This window comes from Elaeis guineensis, chromosome 2, assembly GCF_000442705.2.
Source record: "Elaeis guineensis isolate ETL-2024a chromosome 2, EG11, whole genome shotgun sequence".
Lineage (NCBI taxonomy): Eukaryota > Viridiplantae > Streptophyta > Magnoliopsida > Arecales > Arecaceae > Elaeis > Elaeis guineensis.
Genome location: NC_025994.2, coordinates 92,490,147 through 92,508,829, shown reverse-complemented (window position 1 = coordinate 92,508,829; position 18,683 = coordinate 92,490,147). Strand labels below are relative to the sequence as shown.

At 37.8% G+C, this 18,683-nt stretch overlaps 2 protein-coding genes and 1 pseudogene across 6 annotated transcripts; 2 read left to right on the top strand and 1 right to left on the bottom strand.

Annotated features, from left to right (window-relative positions):
• The window catches only part of LOC105052968 (F-box/LRR-repeat protein At4g14103-like), a 37,479-nt pseudogene extending 34,236 nt beyond the window's left edge, over positions 1–3,243 (bottom strand).
• Positions 3,244–6,231: 2,988 nt separating this feature from the next.
• Positions 6,232–12,041, top strand: LOC105052977 (uncharacterized). 5 transcript variants are annotated; one of them, XM_073252203.1, is made up of 2 exons: positions 6,232–7,362; positions 12,027–12,041. In XM_073252203.1, exon 1 carries the CDS (start codon positions 6,392–6,394, stop codon positions 7,352–7,354), a length of 963 nt encoding a protein of 320 aa, XP_073108304.1. In that variant the 5' UTR covers positions 6,232–6,391; the 3' UTR covers positions 7,355–7,362; positions 12,027–12,041. The 5 variants fall into 5 exon arrangements, with proteins under 5 accessions (XP_073108304.1, XP_010932271.1, XP_010932287.1 ...); XM_010933969.4 differs by lacking the exon at positions 12,027–12,041 and adding an exon at positions 11,503–11,972; XM_010933985.4 differs by lacking the exon at positions 12,027–12,041 and adding an exon at positions 11,451–11,972.
• Positions 12,042–16,655: 4,614 nt separating this feature from the next.
• Positions 16,656–18,291, top strand: LOC105053010 (uncharacterized). Its single transcript, XM_010934011.4, has one exon. The coding sequence runs from the start codon at positions 16,716–16,718 to the stop codon at positions 18,048–18,050; it is 1,335 nt and encodes a 444-aa protein (XP_010932313.2). The 5' UTR covers positions 16,656–16,715; the 3' UTR covers positions 18,051–18,291.
• The last annotated feature ends 392 nt before the right edge of the window (positions 18,292–18,683 follow it).

The following is an 18,683-nucleotide window of genomic DNA, read 5'->3' as shown; positions in this document are numbered from 1 at the left end:
ACTAGAGGAGTATCTCCTTGACTTGAAATTAAGTGTATCAAAAAGACTACAAACTTCCCAACTATATAGTGGCTAGAAAAGCATCATCACATATTTATCTGTTAATTAATAAAGTTGCTTTCTTCTCAGATATACTTTAGATCCACTTAAATATTTTTTTAGTCTTCAAAAAAATCTGGTCACTCTGGAAATATAAACTCGATGCACATATTAAACCAGAAAAATAAAGACTATGTCTTAACAAGTTTGTTTGGAGGGAATGTAGAAAATAAGGCATATGCATTCGGGGGTTTTTGACATCATAAATATTAATTTCCACCGAAAATTATTTGGATGTTTGCATAAAATTGTGAAAGTGGAAATTCCTACTAGACTATTTCATTTAAGTGGATACATTGACATAGAATTAACACTTGCTTAAATATCATTTTAAAAGAAATTATCCCAAGTTTTTTAATTACCCACCCTGCAACCCTAAAATTCTTACAAAATTATAGCTCAGAAATTATCCGCATTATTCATCACACATAATAAAGAATGACAAATATCACTTATAAACTCACATGTGGGAAGACATTGATCATGTAGTTCACATAGTAGTCATTAAATTTAGATTGAATGCCAATGTTATGCACTATTTATTTGTTACTATTGTCTAGTTTTTTCCCAAAAAAAAAATCCACTACTAAGTGGGGGAAAATCTGTTGCTCTTCTTTCCATCCACTCCGTATTCCATTAATGATTCTGACATCAGAATCCTATGGTAATTTAGTATGATTGTACTTAAAAAGAATTCCTATGCTGTATCTTTTCATAATCTGAATCACTTAGGTAGCATGACCATGAAGGAAACCTCATATATTTACTAGATAAAAGCTAAAGTATGTTAATGGTAAAGTTCAATTTCACTTTTCTTGGCTACTCCGAGGACATATGGTTGGAAAATAAAATGGTTCCAACCTTCCAGAGACCATGAAAGGAACAGAGTATGTTTCAGAAGCAAATCGTATATGTAGAGAATCTGGGATTGAAAGAGCTTTGACAACATCAAATTTTGGATAGAGAAGATGCTCATCCTGGACAAGTCCCAAATAATAAATCATACAATAGCAAGACTAGTTTTTCAAGACATTTTGCAGTAGGTGATCATAATATATAAATTGCATGCTAGCTCATAACACGATATGGGCATCTATCATGAATCCTGTTACCAAATATGTGATAATATCTTGAGTTTTTTTCCTTTTAATATAAGTCATAAAGGGAATACTGTGGGTACAATTTTAGTGTGGGTAAAGACTATCAACATGTAGTCTATGCTCTGTGCCTAGGATCTCTGTTGCATTTATGTAAAGCCCACATAAATGGCCAGTTGGCTGCATGAATTGACAAATGCTGCAAGGTGTACATATGCAGTACATGCAATTTGTATGTACTTTCATCAACACATCCATTAAGATCAGAACAATATAAAGGATGAATTGTGTGTGGAAGGTTATCTTTCATACTCGTATAGTATGACAAAATTTTCGTTGATGCTTCTTGTTGAATGTTTGACTTATCTAAACTCCAACGAAAAGCCAAACATACCACACATAATGGATCTACCCGTTGTTTCTCAAATTTGGGAAAATGGATCTTTAGAAGCCTCATTTTTGTTACACCTTATGATTTACTATGAGAAATAAGACAGACTGTGAATTTATAACCCAGTTTGGAAATGTAGGGGAGGAGAGAAGAAAAGCACAGAAACAAAAGAAGAGACAAGGAAGAGAAGTGTTGTGGGCAGACTGTGGGGGGACCTTCCTTAATAGTCCCACATCGGGCAACTCTGGTGTGTGCATGTGCTTAAGAGGGATACGAGCACACCTTCCCTCACGAGATGCCTTTTGCCCATAGGGTAAAGGACAAAACCATGAGGCCGCCCGCGTGGCGTCGGGCCGGGACAGAATAACCCCCAGTGGGGCCTGCTCAGGGGCTCCAGGGACAACTCCCGGTGGGGACCACGGGGCACGCTCTCCGTTCGGACCTAGCCAGAGCGGACAATACTTCGTGGGGCGGAGCGTACGGTCTCCGACGACCTGTTTGACACGTGCGCACAACAGTGACGCGTCAGGAAGGGGGCACCCGCCCCCTGTCCGCACATGCACCCTCCAGAGTGGGGGGCATGTTGTGGGCAGGCTGTGGAGGGATCTCCCTTAATAGTCTCACATCAGGCAACTCTGGTGTGTGTATGTGCTTAAGAGGGATACGAGCACACCTTCCCTCACGAGGCGTCTTTTGCCCCGCGTGGCATCGGACTGGGGCGGAATAACCTCCGGTGGGGCCCGCTCAGGGGCTCCAGGGACAACCCCCGGTGGGGACCACGGGGCATGCTCCCCGTTCGGACCTAGCCAGAGTGGACAATACTTCGTGGGACGGAGCGTGCAGTCTCCGACGACCTGCTTGACACGTGCGCACAACAAGAAAAGAACTTCAAGCATAAGAGAAAATAAGATCTCCACTTCTGGAGAGACAAAAAAGTGTGTTAGAAGAGAACCTCTTCTCTCCATTTCTCTACTATTCTCTCCTTTTTAACAATCCAAACAAGAGATCCTGGCTTTCTCTTTTCCTTTCTCCTAACCAAATGAGAAATTTTTACTCTCCTCTTTTTCTCTTCTTTTCTATCTAAACCTCTGAAGTCAAACAGGGCATCCATGTCTTCCATATCTAAACAAACAGAGCATTCTTTCTAATGCTCACTAGCCGGCGATTGAGTTCCGACGCATGGTCACGGGAAGTTGTCCCGAGGCTTGGCCAGAGGCCTAGCAAGGTCCCCGGCTTCGACTTATGGCGGAGAACGAAACAATGGTCAAAAACGGAGAACAGAGGCGGCGGTGGTCTCGGCTCAATTTTCGGCCATTCTTCGCCGGAATCCTGATAGGTTACAATGCTTCTCGATGGAAAAGATGGAGTAAGCGATTCCAAGGGGTGGAGGTGGCGCTTACCTCGTCTCCAGAGAGAATCCGCTGCGGCCACAGTGAGGGTGGCGGACGGCGACGAAAGACGAAAAAGAAGAAGAGAGGCTTGGGGGTGCGACGCACATCCGAGACAGGTTGGGGGAGATTAATAAGACCGGCGGCCTTCGCCGAGGGGGAGATGGAGACGGAGTTCGTCTCTGTCTCAAACGGGGATTTTGCCCGGATTCTATTTGGAGAGGGCCTTCGGGCCTGGTCCTAGGCCGCGTCCGAATGCCGGGCCACAGCTAGGCCGGCCGTTCAACATATCAGCCTAACATTATATAAATAATAAAAAAAAATTTTAAAATAAAATAAAGTTAAACTAGTCAAACACCAGCACATTGCATGGGGTGGGATATAGATGATAATTTTTTTTTAAATATAATTAAATTATAAAAAATTATATTTAAATAATAAAATAATATTTATTTAAATTTCAAAGTTCATCACATATTCTCAACTATCTATATAATTAAATTTTAATTATAAAAATATATAAATATTATATATTAATAATATAATTTAATATAAAGAGATATTTTTGTTAGATGATAAAATAAAATTTATTGAAAAAATTGATTTGACAACAGCTTAATATATATTCACAGTATATTATTTTATATATATATATATATTAATAATATAATTTAATATGAAGTGATATTTTTTTATGATATAATAAAATTTATTTAAAAAATTGATTTAATAATAATTTAATAAATATTATTTTATATATAATATGATATGATGCGATTGATTTAGTCATTTGCTTTGATCATACTTCCATCAATGAAAGCACGCCGCATCAAAACAATTTCTCTGACACGTTTCCGGCAAATGAGTGGCCGGACAGAAGCTCTCGAGAACATCCCAGGAGGAATGTTGCTCTTCCTCGTTGTCCTCTCTGGATCTTTATCCCTTCAAGCACTTCATCAAGCATTTCATTGGCATTGATTTTGGAGCACAGTTTTTTTTTTTTTTAATTCAGCATATTGGTTTTCTAATCAGTAGGTTAGAATTTTTTCATTAAGATTCACTCGACATGATAGTCTTTTTTTTATGGAAAATGGAAGTAGTCTGGGAGTACCACCAGCCTTTGTTTCGACTACCACACAGGATAAAATAACAAATCCACTTGACAGGATAAAATAACAATTCCACTTGACATGGCAGTCATTCTATAAAGGATAGCTGCATGAAACCAATGGAAATCAGAAATCTATTACAATTTGATTGCACTATCTCCAGCATGCGATATGTGGATGTATTACTCAAGACTCGTTTGGCAGCAAGAACTTTTTTTTTAATTATTTTTTAAAAAATTATTTTATAAAAATATAATTTTAATAATATTTAATTATATATGAAAAAATAATTTATTATAAAGTGATTTATATTTAATTAAGTATCTACTTCTCTAAAAAAATTATGTAAAATATTTATTATATCCTTAATAGATATGAGACTATACATTTTTACTCTCAAACTTTATATAAATAATAACATTATATTTATATTAATATAAATATAAAATTAAATATATTATAATATAACATTAAATCATTATAATTCATTATATTAATATAATACTAATATATATTAATATTATATTAATATCATATTAATATTTTAATATAATAATTTTATTACTAAATTTATAAATATTATATTATATTAATAAAAAATTAATAATTCATATAAATACTATATTAATATTAATAAAAAATATTATATTAATATAAATATTAAAATAATATTAATATATTATAAGTATTGTGATATTTATATTAATAAAAATATTATATTAATATTTATAAGAATAATATTTAAATAATTTTTTTCAAAAATTTATATACTCCTCAATCACATATTTACAAAATCATCATCATCATTTTTGATTTACAATCTTAAAAAGATACTTTTATAAAAAAATAAAAAAAAACCATCAATTTCTATCCCATAAAAAATTTCAAAATCCATCTCTTTCATATATTTTCTCTTCCATGGGAGGAGCCTTTTTTATTATTTCTCCTCTTAAAATTAGGGGTGCAAATAGGTCAAGTCGGATCGGAGTCACTTATGACTCCGATCTGATCCGATTTCTTGATTAGGTCCTAATATTGGATCCAGATCCAATCCAATTAAAAATCAGATCAGATCGAATCAGATCTATGATTAAAAAGTTTGTTCTATTGGCTCATTTAGGTCGAGTTGAATTCATGTATAATCTGATCTCAATCTAAAAAAATTTGGATCTGGTTCAGGTCCAAATTTTAGTCGGACTCGGTTCATATGATGAACCAACATATGTGAAGTTTATGATAAAAAAAATAAATATTATTTTGTCTTGACTATTAATTTATAAATAATTTCTTAAAATCTCACAATTAAATTGAGTAAAATTATATAAAAAATAACAATACTACAATAATATTTAGAATTCTAATTTCACTCTATTTGCTCTATAGTTTACATATTGGATTCAATATTGAACTTAGATCAGGTCGGATCGGATGGGATCCTAATTCAATAAATCTAAATTCGATCCGAAATATTAAATGAGACTAATTTTAGAATCCGATCCGACCCCATGGATCTTTTAAAATAGATCGGATTAGATCTAAATGGGTCGGACTGGATCGAATCATGGGTCAATCCGACCCATTTATAAATTATTTAAAATTTTAATCAAATAAAAAATTTTATCTAAGCAGTGCCACTTTGTTTTTCTATTTTTCGTAAATCAAATGAGTCTTTATATTTTGCTTTGAATAATAAAAGAAGCATTATGAGATGCATGGCTAACGTCATCGAAAGCAATAATGGATTCTTACCTAAAAAAACAATAATAGATTAAAAAATCAGAAAGTGTACTCGCTTCCTCATGTGAAATCTTTATATGTAAAACAATTATTATTGGATCTTTAAAACTGCGGACCAATCCAAATTCCCACATGAAGCTTCCCATCAGTAATAACACATCATTATATAAGGTTAACGCGGACAATCACCAATGCAACTCGAGGCGTGGGAATGGTGCGGTGTGGGAGTGCACGCTGCTAATCACAGCCCATCTTGGGTCTGTAAACGATCGGCTGTGATCAGCGACGTGCAAGATCTGGTCTCGTGGTGGTCCGTAGTATTCGACCAGGAACTCATGAGCTAACCTGATAGCCCCTTAATGACACGGAATCCATCAATGACGATCAGCAGCCACCGACTCCAGTCCTCCCAAGACAGGGCACCATAAGCTGATGCTCTTCCCAAATATAACACCATACCCCACCGACCGGCCATAGCCCTCCTTTTTCTCTCCATTATTAACCCCCACGCGATTCTCAAATTAGTCCCCCACAGTCCCCAATCTCAATTCCCAATCTCCTCCGCCATCCATGGACCTCCAGCTGGAGCAGCTCGAGTCTGTGACTCTCGCCGACGTCCTCCGAGAGTCCGTCTCCATCCCTCGCTCCTCCCCGCGCACCTTCGCCCTAATCACCCTCACCCTCGTCTTCCCCCTCTCCTTCGCCGTCCTCGCTCACACCCTCTTTACCCACCCCATCTTCCGCCACCTCCATGCGTCCTCCTCTTCCTCCTCTGGTGAGTGGGCCCTCCTCCTCCTTTACCAGTTCATCTACCTCCTATTCCTCTTCACCTTCTCCCTCCTCTCCACCGCCGCCGTCGTCTTCGCGGTGGCCTCCCTCTACGCCGCCAAGCCCGTCTCCTTCCGCTCCACCCTATCCGCCATCCGCCCCATCCTCCCCCGCCTCCTCCGCACCTTCCTCTGGGTCGCCCTAATCATGCTCCTCTACAATCTCGCCTTCGCCTTCTCCATCCTCCTCCTCCTCGTCGCCACCCACTCCGTTGACTCCCCCTCCTTCCTCCTTGGCCTTGCCCTCGTCCTCCTCGCCTTCCTCGCTGCCCACGTCTACATCTCCGCCATCTGGCACCTCGCCAGCGTCGTCTCTGTCCTCGAACCCATCTGCGGCCTTGCCGCCATGACCAAGAGCCGAGACCTCCTCCGTGGCCGCGCCCGCATGGCCGCCGCCTTCGTCGCCACCTACCTCGGCTTCTGTGGCCTCATTGGCTGGGCCTTCCGTGCCATCGTCGTCAAGGGCCCCGACGAGGATGGCAGCGCTGGGGCTGGGACCGGAACGAAGGTACTGATTGGCGGCGCCCTTGTGGCGGTGCTCGTTGTGCTGAATCTCGTGGGATTGCTGGTGCAGAGTGTGTTCTATTACGTGTGCAAGAGCTACCACCACCAGCAGATTGATAAGAGTGTGCTCTACGACCACCTCGGCGGATATCTCGGGGAGTATGTGCCGCTGAAGAGCTCCATCCAGATGGAGAACTTCTGAACTGAATTGTAAGATTTCTTCATCATCATTATCATCTTTATCTTTTAAAAAAAATAATAAATTTTCCTTCTTAGTCCTAAGAGATTAGAGAAGCAGTGGAAGGAAACTAGTATTTTGAGTATCTTTATGATTATTTTGTAAGTAGTAATGGGAATGGATGGAAAAATCGAATGTAAAAAGATGGATTTGGTTTACAAATGCTGGAGATTTAGTTGAACTTTAGTTATTGGCTAGGTTGTTGATGTGTTGTGTGAGCTGTGGATATGCTCATATGATAGCTGATGCTGGTTATCTTCATGTTATGATAATTGTTGGATGGATTTCTTGCGACAGCAAATGCTACTATTCCCACTTATTTTCCTATTCATTGATTCTGTAATTTGGGTCATGGATATTCCGTCGGTAAGCTTTGAGTTCCTGAGCATCACTAAATCTTTAAAAGATGAAATGGGGAATGAACTGAAAGTTGCTCCACTAATCATAAAGACAATTTAGTAGTCCTTTAACATTTTTAATGTCAGGTTTAGGTGTTCTTTAGCTCCTTATCTTTTTGTTGTAGTCTGGTTTATTTCATTTGGACTCTCTGAATGTGGTTAGGTCACTTTTTTAAACAAATTTGAATTGCTTTTTAATTTCTTGTGATAGCAAACCGTCTTATAATCTATCTTCCTTTGTATCGTGTTTCCAGCATGTCATGGATATGTGCTACTAGGTTGTTTGTTAAGGATAGATTGGATGTTGGGGGAGCATATTGTTTATTAGCAAAATTGAAAGGAAATTTGAAGAAAATGTTGACAGACATAAAATGATTGTCAGGATCAAATGGGAGAATAAAACAAAATGATACTAGTCATAGATAGGAAGACATGGGACTCCTTTAATATGTTGAATTTGAGTTTACTTTAGCTTGTCAATTGGTGTTTGGATAAGATATGGCAGGGAAGGAGGTAATTATAGAAATAGATCAGATTACTAGCAGTAAGAATCAGGATAATATAATTTTCGTGCATGTTTTTTTCTGGAAGGTCAAACTGTTTTTTTTTTCCAAAAGTTGTCGAAGAAGAATACTGCAAAAAGGATGTGACTTATAAACCACAAATGTTTTGATATGGAAAATGCTAAGGCTCTTTGGCTGGTTAGATGAACAATCTAGGTGTGAATCTTGAGTAAGGTTGAGTTAATTTCACTAACTAGCATAGTCAATAAGATCCCGAAAGTTTGGAGAAATCCAAATTATTTGGGAAAATAATTTTGCATATGAATGGATATTAGTGATAATTTTGAACAGCTATTATGAGACAAGACTATTTTTGAAAAGAAATTTGCTTATATTTAGAATTGATGGAAAGATTTTGGTTGTGTTTGGTTGCAGAGATAAAATGAAAGGGATGAAACTGGCACAACCATATTGTATAAATTCTTATGGAAAGAAATTGATGGAATGATTTGTATTTGTGTAGATAGCTCTTTCTACAATGGAGGATGTGTGTGATTCTCAAAGGTGCAACATGGCATTGCCAGACTTTAACTCATCTTTGAGATGTCAAATGGATAGTTATAGTAAGAAATAGGAAAAATAAAGTGATCATTGACACATCAATATGACTTCATCCGAGAGATCATAGGTTCAGTCACAGAATAAAGGTTGACCAAAAATTAAAATTGTGGAAGAAGGAAAGAGATGGGGAAATTTTGATATTTTACCTAGTATCTGTAAACCTGAGTTTTTTCTCCCTATATTTTTCTTTGTAGTAATATTGTCATACAGTGGCCTAAAATTTGAGTTAATGGTCTATAAATAGGCGTAGCAGTCATCTCACCTTATTTCCATTGACGGTCTTTATCTTCATGTTTCTTGGCAGATGCCAACCTTCTGAATGCTACTGCTTTGTAAGCCTCAGTGTCAATATATATTGTTTGTTCTTGTTGAACCTTGTCTTGTAAAGCTTCAAGTTCTTCACTTAAGTCTGCCAGTTTGCTTGTTGCTGTATGTCTAGATGCTATGAAGATCTGCGCCTAGTTTCATTACATTGAGAGGACTACCAGTATTTTGACTTGCACTGTAAGGGTCGAAGATCTATGCTTAGTTTCAAGGATGACTTCTCATGATGTCATGCCACTTCTTAACTTGTGTAGCAACAAAATTGGTCCTCTCTCTCTCTTAAGGGCACACATGCGTGCTGATACCTTTGTGATTTGGGTCCAAAACCCTAAGTTTCCATGATAGAACCTGAATCTGTGCATGTGTAAGTAGATTCGAACCCCATTTGGTTGCTACTAGGCAATGGAAGAGGGGAATTTGGGTGGCATTAAGGATGGAAAAAGGGCTGTTTTGTTGGACTGAGGCAGATGTATAGTGTATATTATCAATGATAAGGTTGGAAACAAGTATATTTAAGGAGTGTAAGCTGAGCCAAACAAGAATAAAGTGGTGGATGATTAATTGGGATGATTGAGCACTGGAGGCAAAGATCCAAGGATCCTGTGGAACAACTTGGATTTTACAGGTAGGTCAAGTAAAAAGAAGAGGAGCTATAATAACTTGGATGGTTTTGTTTGATGATGTAATAATTAATAGGAACAGCTTGTGAGGAACAAATCTCTAGGCCAGCCTCAGAAAGTTGTAGGCTTGCTGGTGACTGCTATGGTTTTGGGTATTTAATTTGGAGGTTTTAAACATACAATATGTCAATACAAGTTCCATTCAATAATTGAGGTGGGTGGGTTCCTTACAAGTGATTTTGTTTCCATTTCTTATCAGTTGTAGTTTTAACAAGGCATGGGTTTATTGGTCTTCTCTGCCTTGTGTCTTCATTGTTTACTGTTGATATCAAGGTTCATAGGACTAGCTCCAGTAGTTGCATCAGCTAGTGACCAATTCAATATGGTACCGATATGTTTCGTTTGAGGTGTACCTAACCTGGGGGAGGGAGAGAGAGGAGAGGGAGGAAGATGTAGAGGGGGGGGGAAGGGTGAGGAGGGGCTTATGGAGAGGGGGGAGGGAGGAAGAGAGAGAGGGAGGGGAATTTTGGAGGGGGGTGCTTATTATGTTGGCGGTGGTAGCCGGAAGCCCCAAACCCTAATCCTAACTATCGATTGAGGCCAAAGATGTCAATGAGGGTTCTCATGGCATTGATCAAGGGGAACGACAGTCTTTGGTGTTGATCTAGGGTGATGGCATGAAGGGCAACAAAGTCTAAGCGGATGAGGGAGTGGGGGGGGGGGAGAGCAGTCAAAGCAAAGGGTTGGAGGTTTTTATAAGCTGAACCAACTCCAATAGCTGAACCGTTCTGATTTTGTGCCATTTTGGTGCTTGGTTGGTGTTGGTTCACTACAGATCAAACCACCTAATTCAGGTTGTTTCGGCAAATGCTGGTTGATATTTTTTTCTCAACATGTTCTAAGAAGTATTAAAGTTAAATTTGCCCTTTTGCTTTGAGGGCGCAGATGAATACAATTTTCCATAATAATAGTTTCAATAGTGCAATGGCAAGACAGTATTAACTTAGAGGAAGACTAGGTTTTCTTGCCTGCTCTTGCATTCTTTTGACACTTGTAACTAATAGAAATGATGAAGTGCAGTTCAATGAAATGAATGCATAAGTAGATATTTGATGGGATTTTTGTGCTTATATCTGGTTTCAAGCTTTAGACTGTTGTGTAGATTTGAAGATGTGGATCTCCTTTCTATTTTAATTTCCAGTTTATCTATACGAGATTTGTGGGGTTCTGCGAAATTAATTGGATTCTGGACTTCAAGATCAGGATCTGTCTTTTGTCTTTTCTTGGTGGTTAATTGCTATTGTTCTTTCCCTTCTTTGTGTGATGTACAAACTTGCAGCAGCAATAGTATTAGTTTCTTTAGTGTTGAAGAACATTCTTGGGGACCCACTGGTCCATCCGTCCTTTCTTTCTTCTGATGTATGTATTTCAAGTTCATTGCAAAAGTTGCCATCACCCTTTTTCTGGGAGACGGGAAATAGCTCTGTTGTCAGATTGCTCTTTCATGAATTATTTTTTCTCTTATAGAATCTTTTGATGATTTTCATGTCTTTCACTAATTGTTGTGAATGAATTGGAGCTACTTTGGAACCAGTCTCCTTACCAGATGTTTATACAATGCTATTTGGCACATGTTGGATCCCAAGTGTTGCGGAAGTTCAAATTCTTCTCCAAAGATGTATGCACTGTGCGGCTGACCAACCAGCTTATTCCTGTGCTACACAAGTGTGAAGGTGGGAAGAAATGAGCTTCAAGGATTAAGAGAATTAGAACGTTGTGGGTGTGCATTGTTCCGGCAATCCCAAGATATTCAGGATAAGAGAAACCATGAATTCCATTTTGAGTGGATTTAGGATCCTGCAGCCCTGAGATATCCAGGATAATGGAAAAACCATGAACTCCAATTGGGATTTAGGAAGCAATGGCCTCTTGTGTCACGGGTAGAGTGACCAAACATCCTATGCCTCCATTCAAAATTTTGAAATTGCTGCTGTTATTGTATTCAAGGCGTATTTATTTGCATATTCGGGTGACTTGGATTTGGCAATCAGATAATCGGGTGATGAATGTAAATAAATATGTTAAAGTATGAATAAGCTGTAAGGCATTGTTAACTTGTTTTGATTGTGAATTTTTCTACGCTGAGAATGCTGGGAAACTATTATGGCAGGCAGCTAGAGAGATGGTTAGCAAGTGTTCCCTTCTCCGTCTTGTAGGTCCCGACTTCCACTAATCTTGCGGATGAAGTGATTGTTGTCTGGGTGGATGTGGAGTAACAGGACTCAGCTATCGATTAGGTGGCATATCAATTTATTTTTCTTGATTCTGTTTATTTTCATCTCTAGGTGTGTCTTTCCTACCAAAATACTTATTTGAAAGGATTTTTTAATTCATTTCAATTGATATTTGGTTATTCATGAAGGACAACAATCCCCTGTTAAGTATAATTCATCAAGTTCAAACCAAGTTTGGTGCACACAGTAAGCGTAAAGCAGTTGGGTTAACTAGTCTCGTGACCATGTATTCACTCGTATTGTAAAATGAATAAAACCATGAAACAACATTAATACCGTAATGAGATCTCTCTCTCCCCCCCTCCCGCCGCCCCTGCCAACGATCAAAAGGAATATGTGTTGTGAAATTAGGGACGATAATTTTAGCTAACCTATCAAATATCTGATTTGATTTAAGTGGGATAGGTTCTATCCGATCCAATTAAAATTTAGGATAGATATATGAGTTTTAAATAAAATATTTGAAGTGAATTTATAGGTAATGTTATGTTCAGATCCAAAGCAGATTTTAGATAAAATATCAAAAGTCGATAAGATTTATCTACTTCATCATAAAAATTTCAAAAAAAAATTGGATCTTAGCTGTTATTAAGGCAAGCTAATTTCATTCAAATCTTCTCTTTTTAAATTTCATTTTCCTCACAATCGTGATACCACTGAACCTCTCTCAATCTCCCTATTTCTTCTTCCTCACCACTGACAGTTATTGACTGCCGTAATCAAGCTTAATCACCTAAAATCTCCTTCTTTTCCTCTATTTTCCTCTTCCCTAGAGTTTTGGATTTATTTTGTCGGGAATCAGCAACACCGGCCTCCACCACCACCAACACCGACACTTGGTCGTGCCACCGCTGCCTAATTGCTAGACCTCATCTCCTTTTCTCCACCTTCCTTTCTCCCTTAAAAGGCCATGGGAGGGAGAGGGGGAGAGAAAGGAACAAAACGAGAAACGACAAAGAGAAAAATTCATTGTCATTTGTAATCTCACCTCCTTAGATCAGGTCCATAATTCGACTAAGCTTAATCCGAAACCCTTGTTAATTGACCCAATCCGAATAGGTCAGGCCCTTAATTGGACTTGAATAAAATAGATCCAGCATCCCTCTCAAAAAAAAAAAAAAAAATCCTACTAGCCTAGATCGAGCATCTCTCTATCCAATGTTAGTCAAGTTAGATCAAATAGATCAGACCTTGATTGCTCTTTCGTTTGTACCTCTACTGATTGACCAGATTAAGATTAATTAGTGTTATATTTTTTTAATTAATGAAATAGATCTGATCTAAGATTTTGATCTAGAGCGAGAGAAGCACAGATCTAAGGATCGAACCATGAGTCAAAAGCCATGACTTTTGGATCTGATTAATCTAAATCGGTAAGTTCTATGCATACCTGAAATTTTATTTAGTATAATTCATGTATTTCTAAATTAGAAATTGTACAAAATATTATGGAAATGTTTAGAAAATTGAAAGTTTGGAAAAGTACGTAATGAATGTATTAAATGAAATTTAAAATTATGGATCAAACAAAGTATTATCCTGACATAATTGTAAAATTTAAATACGATGCTTTCTCTATATTGCATGGTATTACACTTGTATAGATCTTTAAATAGAAAATGTCTCTTATTTCCAAAAATAAAATATGAAAATTTATTAAAAATATTATGAAAGTAAGTATGTTGGTTATCATAAAAATTATGAGAAAAAGTCTCCAGTTAGACTATGATTTAGATCTAACCAACAGACTAACTATTGGCCACACGATTGGAAATTAGTTTCTTCTAGGTTTAACCAATCAAGGTTGATCGTTGGTATATGTTGATGTACCATGTATTTGGTTTCGGATCAATCTCTTTATTCTATCACAGGATTAATCATGATCATGTAAATTAGAGCTAGTTCTCTTTTAAGCCCAGCCAATAAGGCTGATCACTAGTACATGCTGATGGATCGTGTATTCTGTATTCGAAAATTTATCTTTTCTGGACTTTATTATGGGACTAATCATGATTGTAGTCATCGAAGACTGAAAGAGGATTTTATATTTTACTATGCATGGTATGCTTTTGAAAATTAAAATTATATTAGTATATGCATCTACTATTATCAATTACTATATTTGAAAAAAGAATTTGATTATGCTTAATCTCTTAGAGATGTCGAAAACATACCGAGCTTGTAGAGCTCACTCTTTTTTTTAATCTCTTTTTAAATCCAGAATAGCATATGGGGCTTGGAACTAAGCGATGAGGAGCCTTGGATCTAGAAGACTTATGATTAATATATCTATAGAAAAATTGATTAGATTTTCTCATTATTATCAAGAGTATTCTACCACTGCCTAAGTTTAAAATAATATAAATATCTAAAGAAAAAGGCAGACCTTACATGCCCTTTAGGTCATTTGATGATCCCAATGAGATCACCATAGTGATTTAAGATCACTGATGATCCAAATTCTATAATGATTTGATCACCAGTAATCTAAGATCATTGTATTTGGTAGGTGATGGTCCGATGATTAAAAATTCTGGGATATCCATAAGTAACCTATTTGGTATTTTATGAAAATCCAAGATTACTAATTATATAATACTAAAATTATCCATAATATATTTCATAAAAATATATTTATTAATTATATATAATATATTATAAATAAAATATTACTATATTTATTAGTATATTAATAATTAATAGATTCTATAAAAATATTTTTATTTATCTTATAAATTATTAATCCTATAAAAATATATTAATTGTTATTATAGAATTAGTATTTTTATTTATACTTATAATATGAATATTTACTTTGATTTAAAAATAATGCAAATAGAAGTTATATATTAAATATTTTTATTATATAAATATAAAATATCATAAGATATTTTACTCTAATTTAAAATTATCATTGAATCGTAATATGATAATAATATAATCAATAATATATTATAATATAATATATATCATAAATATAATATATAATATTAAATATAATATTATATTTTATATATAATATTATTGATATAATATATTAATAATATATTGATATATCAATTTTTTTGCTAGACTGAGGGGTATATTTGTTCTTATATTTTAGCCTACCATCACTGCCTAGGATGATCTTCGATTTCCAACTTCAAGGACGAACATCCCATCACTAGATTAAAAAATGATTTGAAGAGTAAGAGTACTTTAAAATCACTGTCACATAGAATTACTATGGTGCAACTAAACACGATGATGTCATTACCTCTAGCAACATCACTTTTGATCTTAGATGGATTACCTCAACCAAACGTCCTCTTAGGATTGAATCCTAAGAACATGCAGCTGTCTGTCATGCGGTCAGCTTAAGCCCTGAGTTGGGGCATAATCAATCAAATCTGATCTCTCTTATTTATCTGATTTAATCTGACCCATATCACTACTTAACCCGATCCAATCCGATCTGAGATAGATATAGGGTGGGTATGGATATGAGATTTTTAATTATGGGATAGATAAAAATATTGGCCAATCTAATCTATATTCGATTTGTTATCATTCGTAACATATCTCTATTCATTTAAGCTTGCCTTTCATCCTTGTGAGGCAAAATCTTTTGCTCTTTGTATATTGGATGATCCAAATCTTCTGCTCTTTGTATATTGGATGATCCACATATGAAATGTCAATAGCGATACAAACCACAGTGTATAATAGGAGGATAGAAATCTGTTTTTTGCTTCACATGATGGCTTCTGCTCACCAACCCCAGCCCATAATTGGGTTGGCCTTGACCTAAGAGTGAACCTACGGGGCCTCTTTAATGACTTTGCCCCGGATGATGGATGCTTGTATATGGAGAAATTATTAGATAGACTCATTCTATCATAGACAAAGTCTTTTGTGGGTTTTGATTGGCTCTCTTTCACCTCATAGTCAATCATGATCAATTAAGATTAGTAATTAATAGAGAATCAATTGATATACGGATTTTTTATTGACTTTGCCTACGACAGAATGGGCCTTTATGGTGTCTCTCTAAGTCATCTAAATTTTTTAGGGTTGTGTGAGCCTGGAAATCACTTGAAGATGAGAGAAAGGAGGTCGATTTAATCAAAATCAAAGTTTCAAATCAGGGTCCAAAACGATGCGAAGCAATTTGATGGCAGCTCAAACTTAATATTGGTGGACCACTGTCATGCAACTTGGGTTTGGTGTGGGATCCAACATTTCTTTCTGATTAGTTGAAGGTTGCTTTCTTGGATGACATTGACGGGCGTCTCTTTTGTAAAATTGGGCATCATTTTAAAACTATGTTTATGGGCTGCTGCATAGATGTGATCTAACCTAATAGGCGGTCACATGGTTTCTGACATACGTATCGTTTGTCCTAGCCAATGTGTAACATCTGGAAACAAGTGTCATGTAATGCATGACTCGTACTGACAGCACACAGTTTTCTTTCTTTTCTTGTTTTTTAAATCTTTCAGGCATAACTTTGTTTCACTTTTATGTGAATCTGTTGTGGTTTTAGTATTACCCGCAGTGGCAAGAACCCCTCTTCGTTGGAAAACATGAGAAAGCATGTTGTTACCAGCATCCTAATCCTCTTTGTAACTGAAGCATCCCTTGTTGCTTCCTCTGCTTGCCCCATCTATCCACCTCTCAGGCCGCCGCCGCCATCCCTACCACCGCCACCATCGCCGCCGCCGCCGCCACCGCCAATGTCCTTACCTCCTCCACCATGGGATATTTCAATACCACCCCCTCCAAGAACACCGGAAATGTACCCCCAACCAGCGCCACCATCAAAGCCAGGAGTCGTACCTCCACCACCCTCAGAGATTTCTTTACCACCTCCTCCAAGAACACCCAACATGTATCCACCACCAGTACCACCACCGAAGCCAAGAGTCTTACCTCCACCACCATCACAGATTTCTTTACCACCTCCTCCAAGAACACCAAACAAGTATCCACCACCAGCGCCACCCCGGAAGCCAAGGGTCTTAGCTCCCCCACCACCATCACAAATTTCTTTACCACCCCCAGCGACACCGAAAACATATCCACCACCACCAAATCCAAGAGTCTTACCTCCACCACCCTCAGAGATATCTTTACCACCTCCTCCTCCAGGAACACCAAACAGGTATCCACCGCCAAAGCCAGGAGTCTTACCTCCACCACCATCACAGATTTCTTTACCACCTCCTCCAAGAACACCAAACATGTATCCACCACCAGCACCACCCCGGAAACCAAGGGCCTTAGCTCCCCCACCACCATCACAGATTTCTTTACCACCCCCAGCGACACCAAAAACTTATCCACCACCACCAAATCCAAGAGACTTACCTGCACCACCCTCAGAGATTTCTTTACCACCTCCTCCAGATGGAACACCATACAGGTATCCGCCACCAAAGCCAGGAGTCTTACCTCCACCACCAGCACCAGTACCAAAGCCAAGGGTCTTAGCTCCTCCACCACCATCTAAGATTTCTTTCCCGCCCCCAGCGACACCAAGAACATATCCACCACCAGCACCACCTACGAAGCCATGGGTCATAAGCCCACCACCAAAGCCTTCTTCACCACCTATTCCCGGAACACCAAAAGCATATCCACCACCAGCACCACTACCAAAGCCGTGGTTGTGCTCATCTCCACCGTCGCCATTGAAGCCATGGCCGTGTCCTCATCGACAAGTGGTACATCGCCCCCCTAAAGCGACGGCATGCCTGATCGATACAGAAAAGCTTCACACGTGCGTCGGCTTACTTGGCAGCCTAGGAAGGACTGAGATCGTTGATGGTGTTGGAGAGGCGTGCTGCCGGGGTTTTGATGGCCTGGCCAATTTGGATGCCTTTCTGTGCCCATGCACCACAATGAGGCCAAGCTTCTAAACAGTATACATCGCCTTTCCTATAGCTTTTGAGCTACTATTAGATTGTGGAAAGCACATATCATCAGACTGCGAGTGTTCCCCTTAGGAAAAGCTATTACTTCCATGTACAGCTAGATTAGCTTACGAGTGTATGCGATACCCAACCAGCATGCCCGTGTGATATCTGGTTTTGATGGGAAAGCTTGAAAGTGCTGCAGGATTGGACAAGTACATATAGGCTGCACAATTACTTTTCTGCAGATGAACTGCAATAATTGATAACACTCATGACGGTATGTTACAATATCTTCTAAGACTATGGAAGGCTTGGTGATCTCTTTGGGTGGCAGACGGGTAAGAGACATTGGGTTAAATAATTAAATATTTCAGCATTAGTTCATTGAATTTAATGATCGAGATCACATGCATATTAAGTGAAAACATTATTCTTAATTTTTTAGTAATCGGTAATAGGATTGATTTTCTGCTAGGATGCAGCAAAAATTAATTATAGTTTCCAAATTAAGTAATAGAAATAATATTTTGCAAATTTGCAAATTGATTTTTCTGTTAGGATACACATATCTAATATTATTCTGTCATGGCGATCTGTATTTGGTTAATGATGCCCAACACAAAAATTAATCAATGA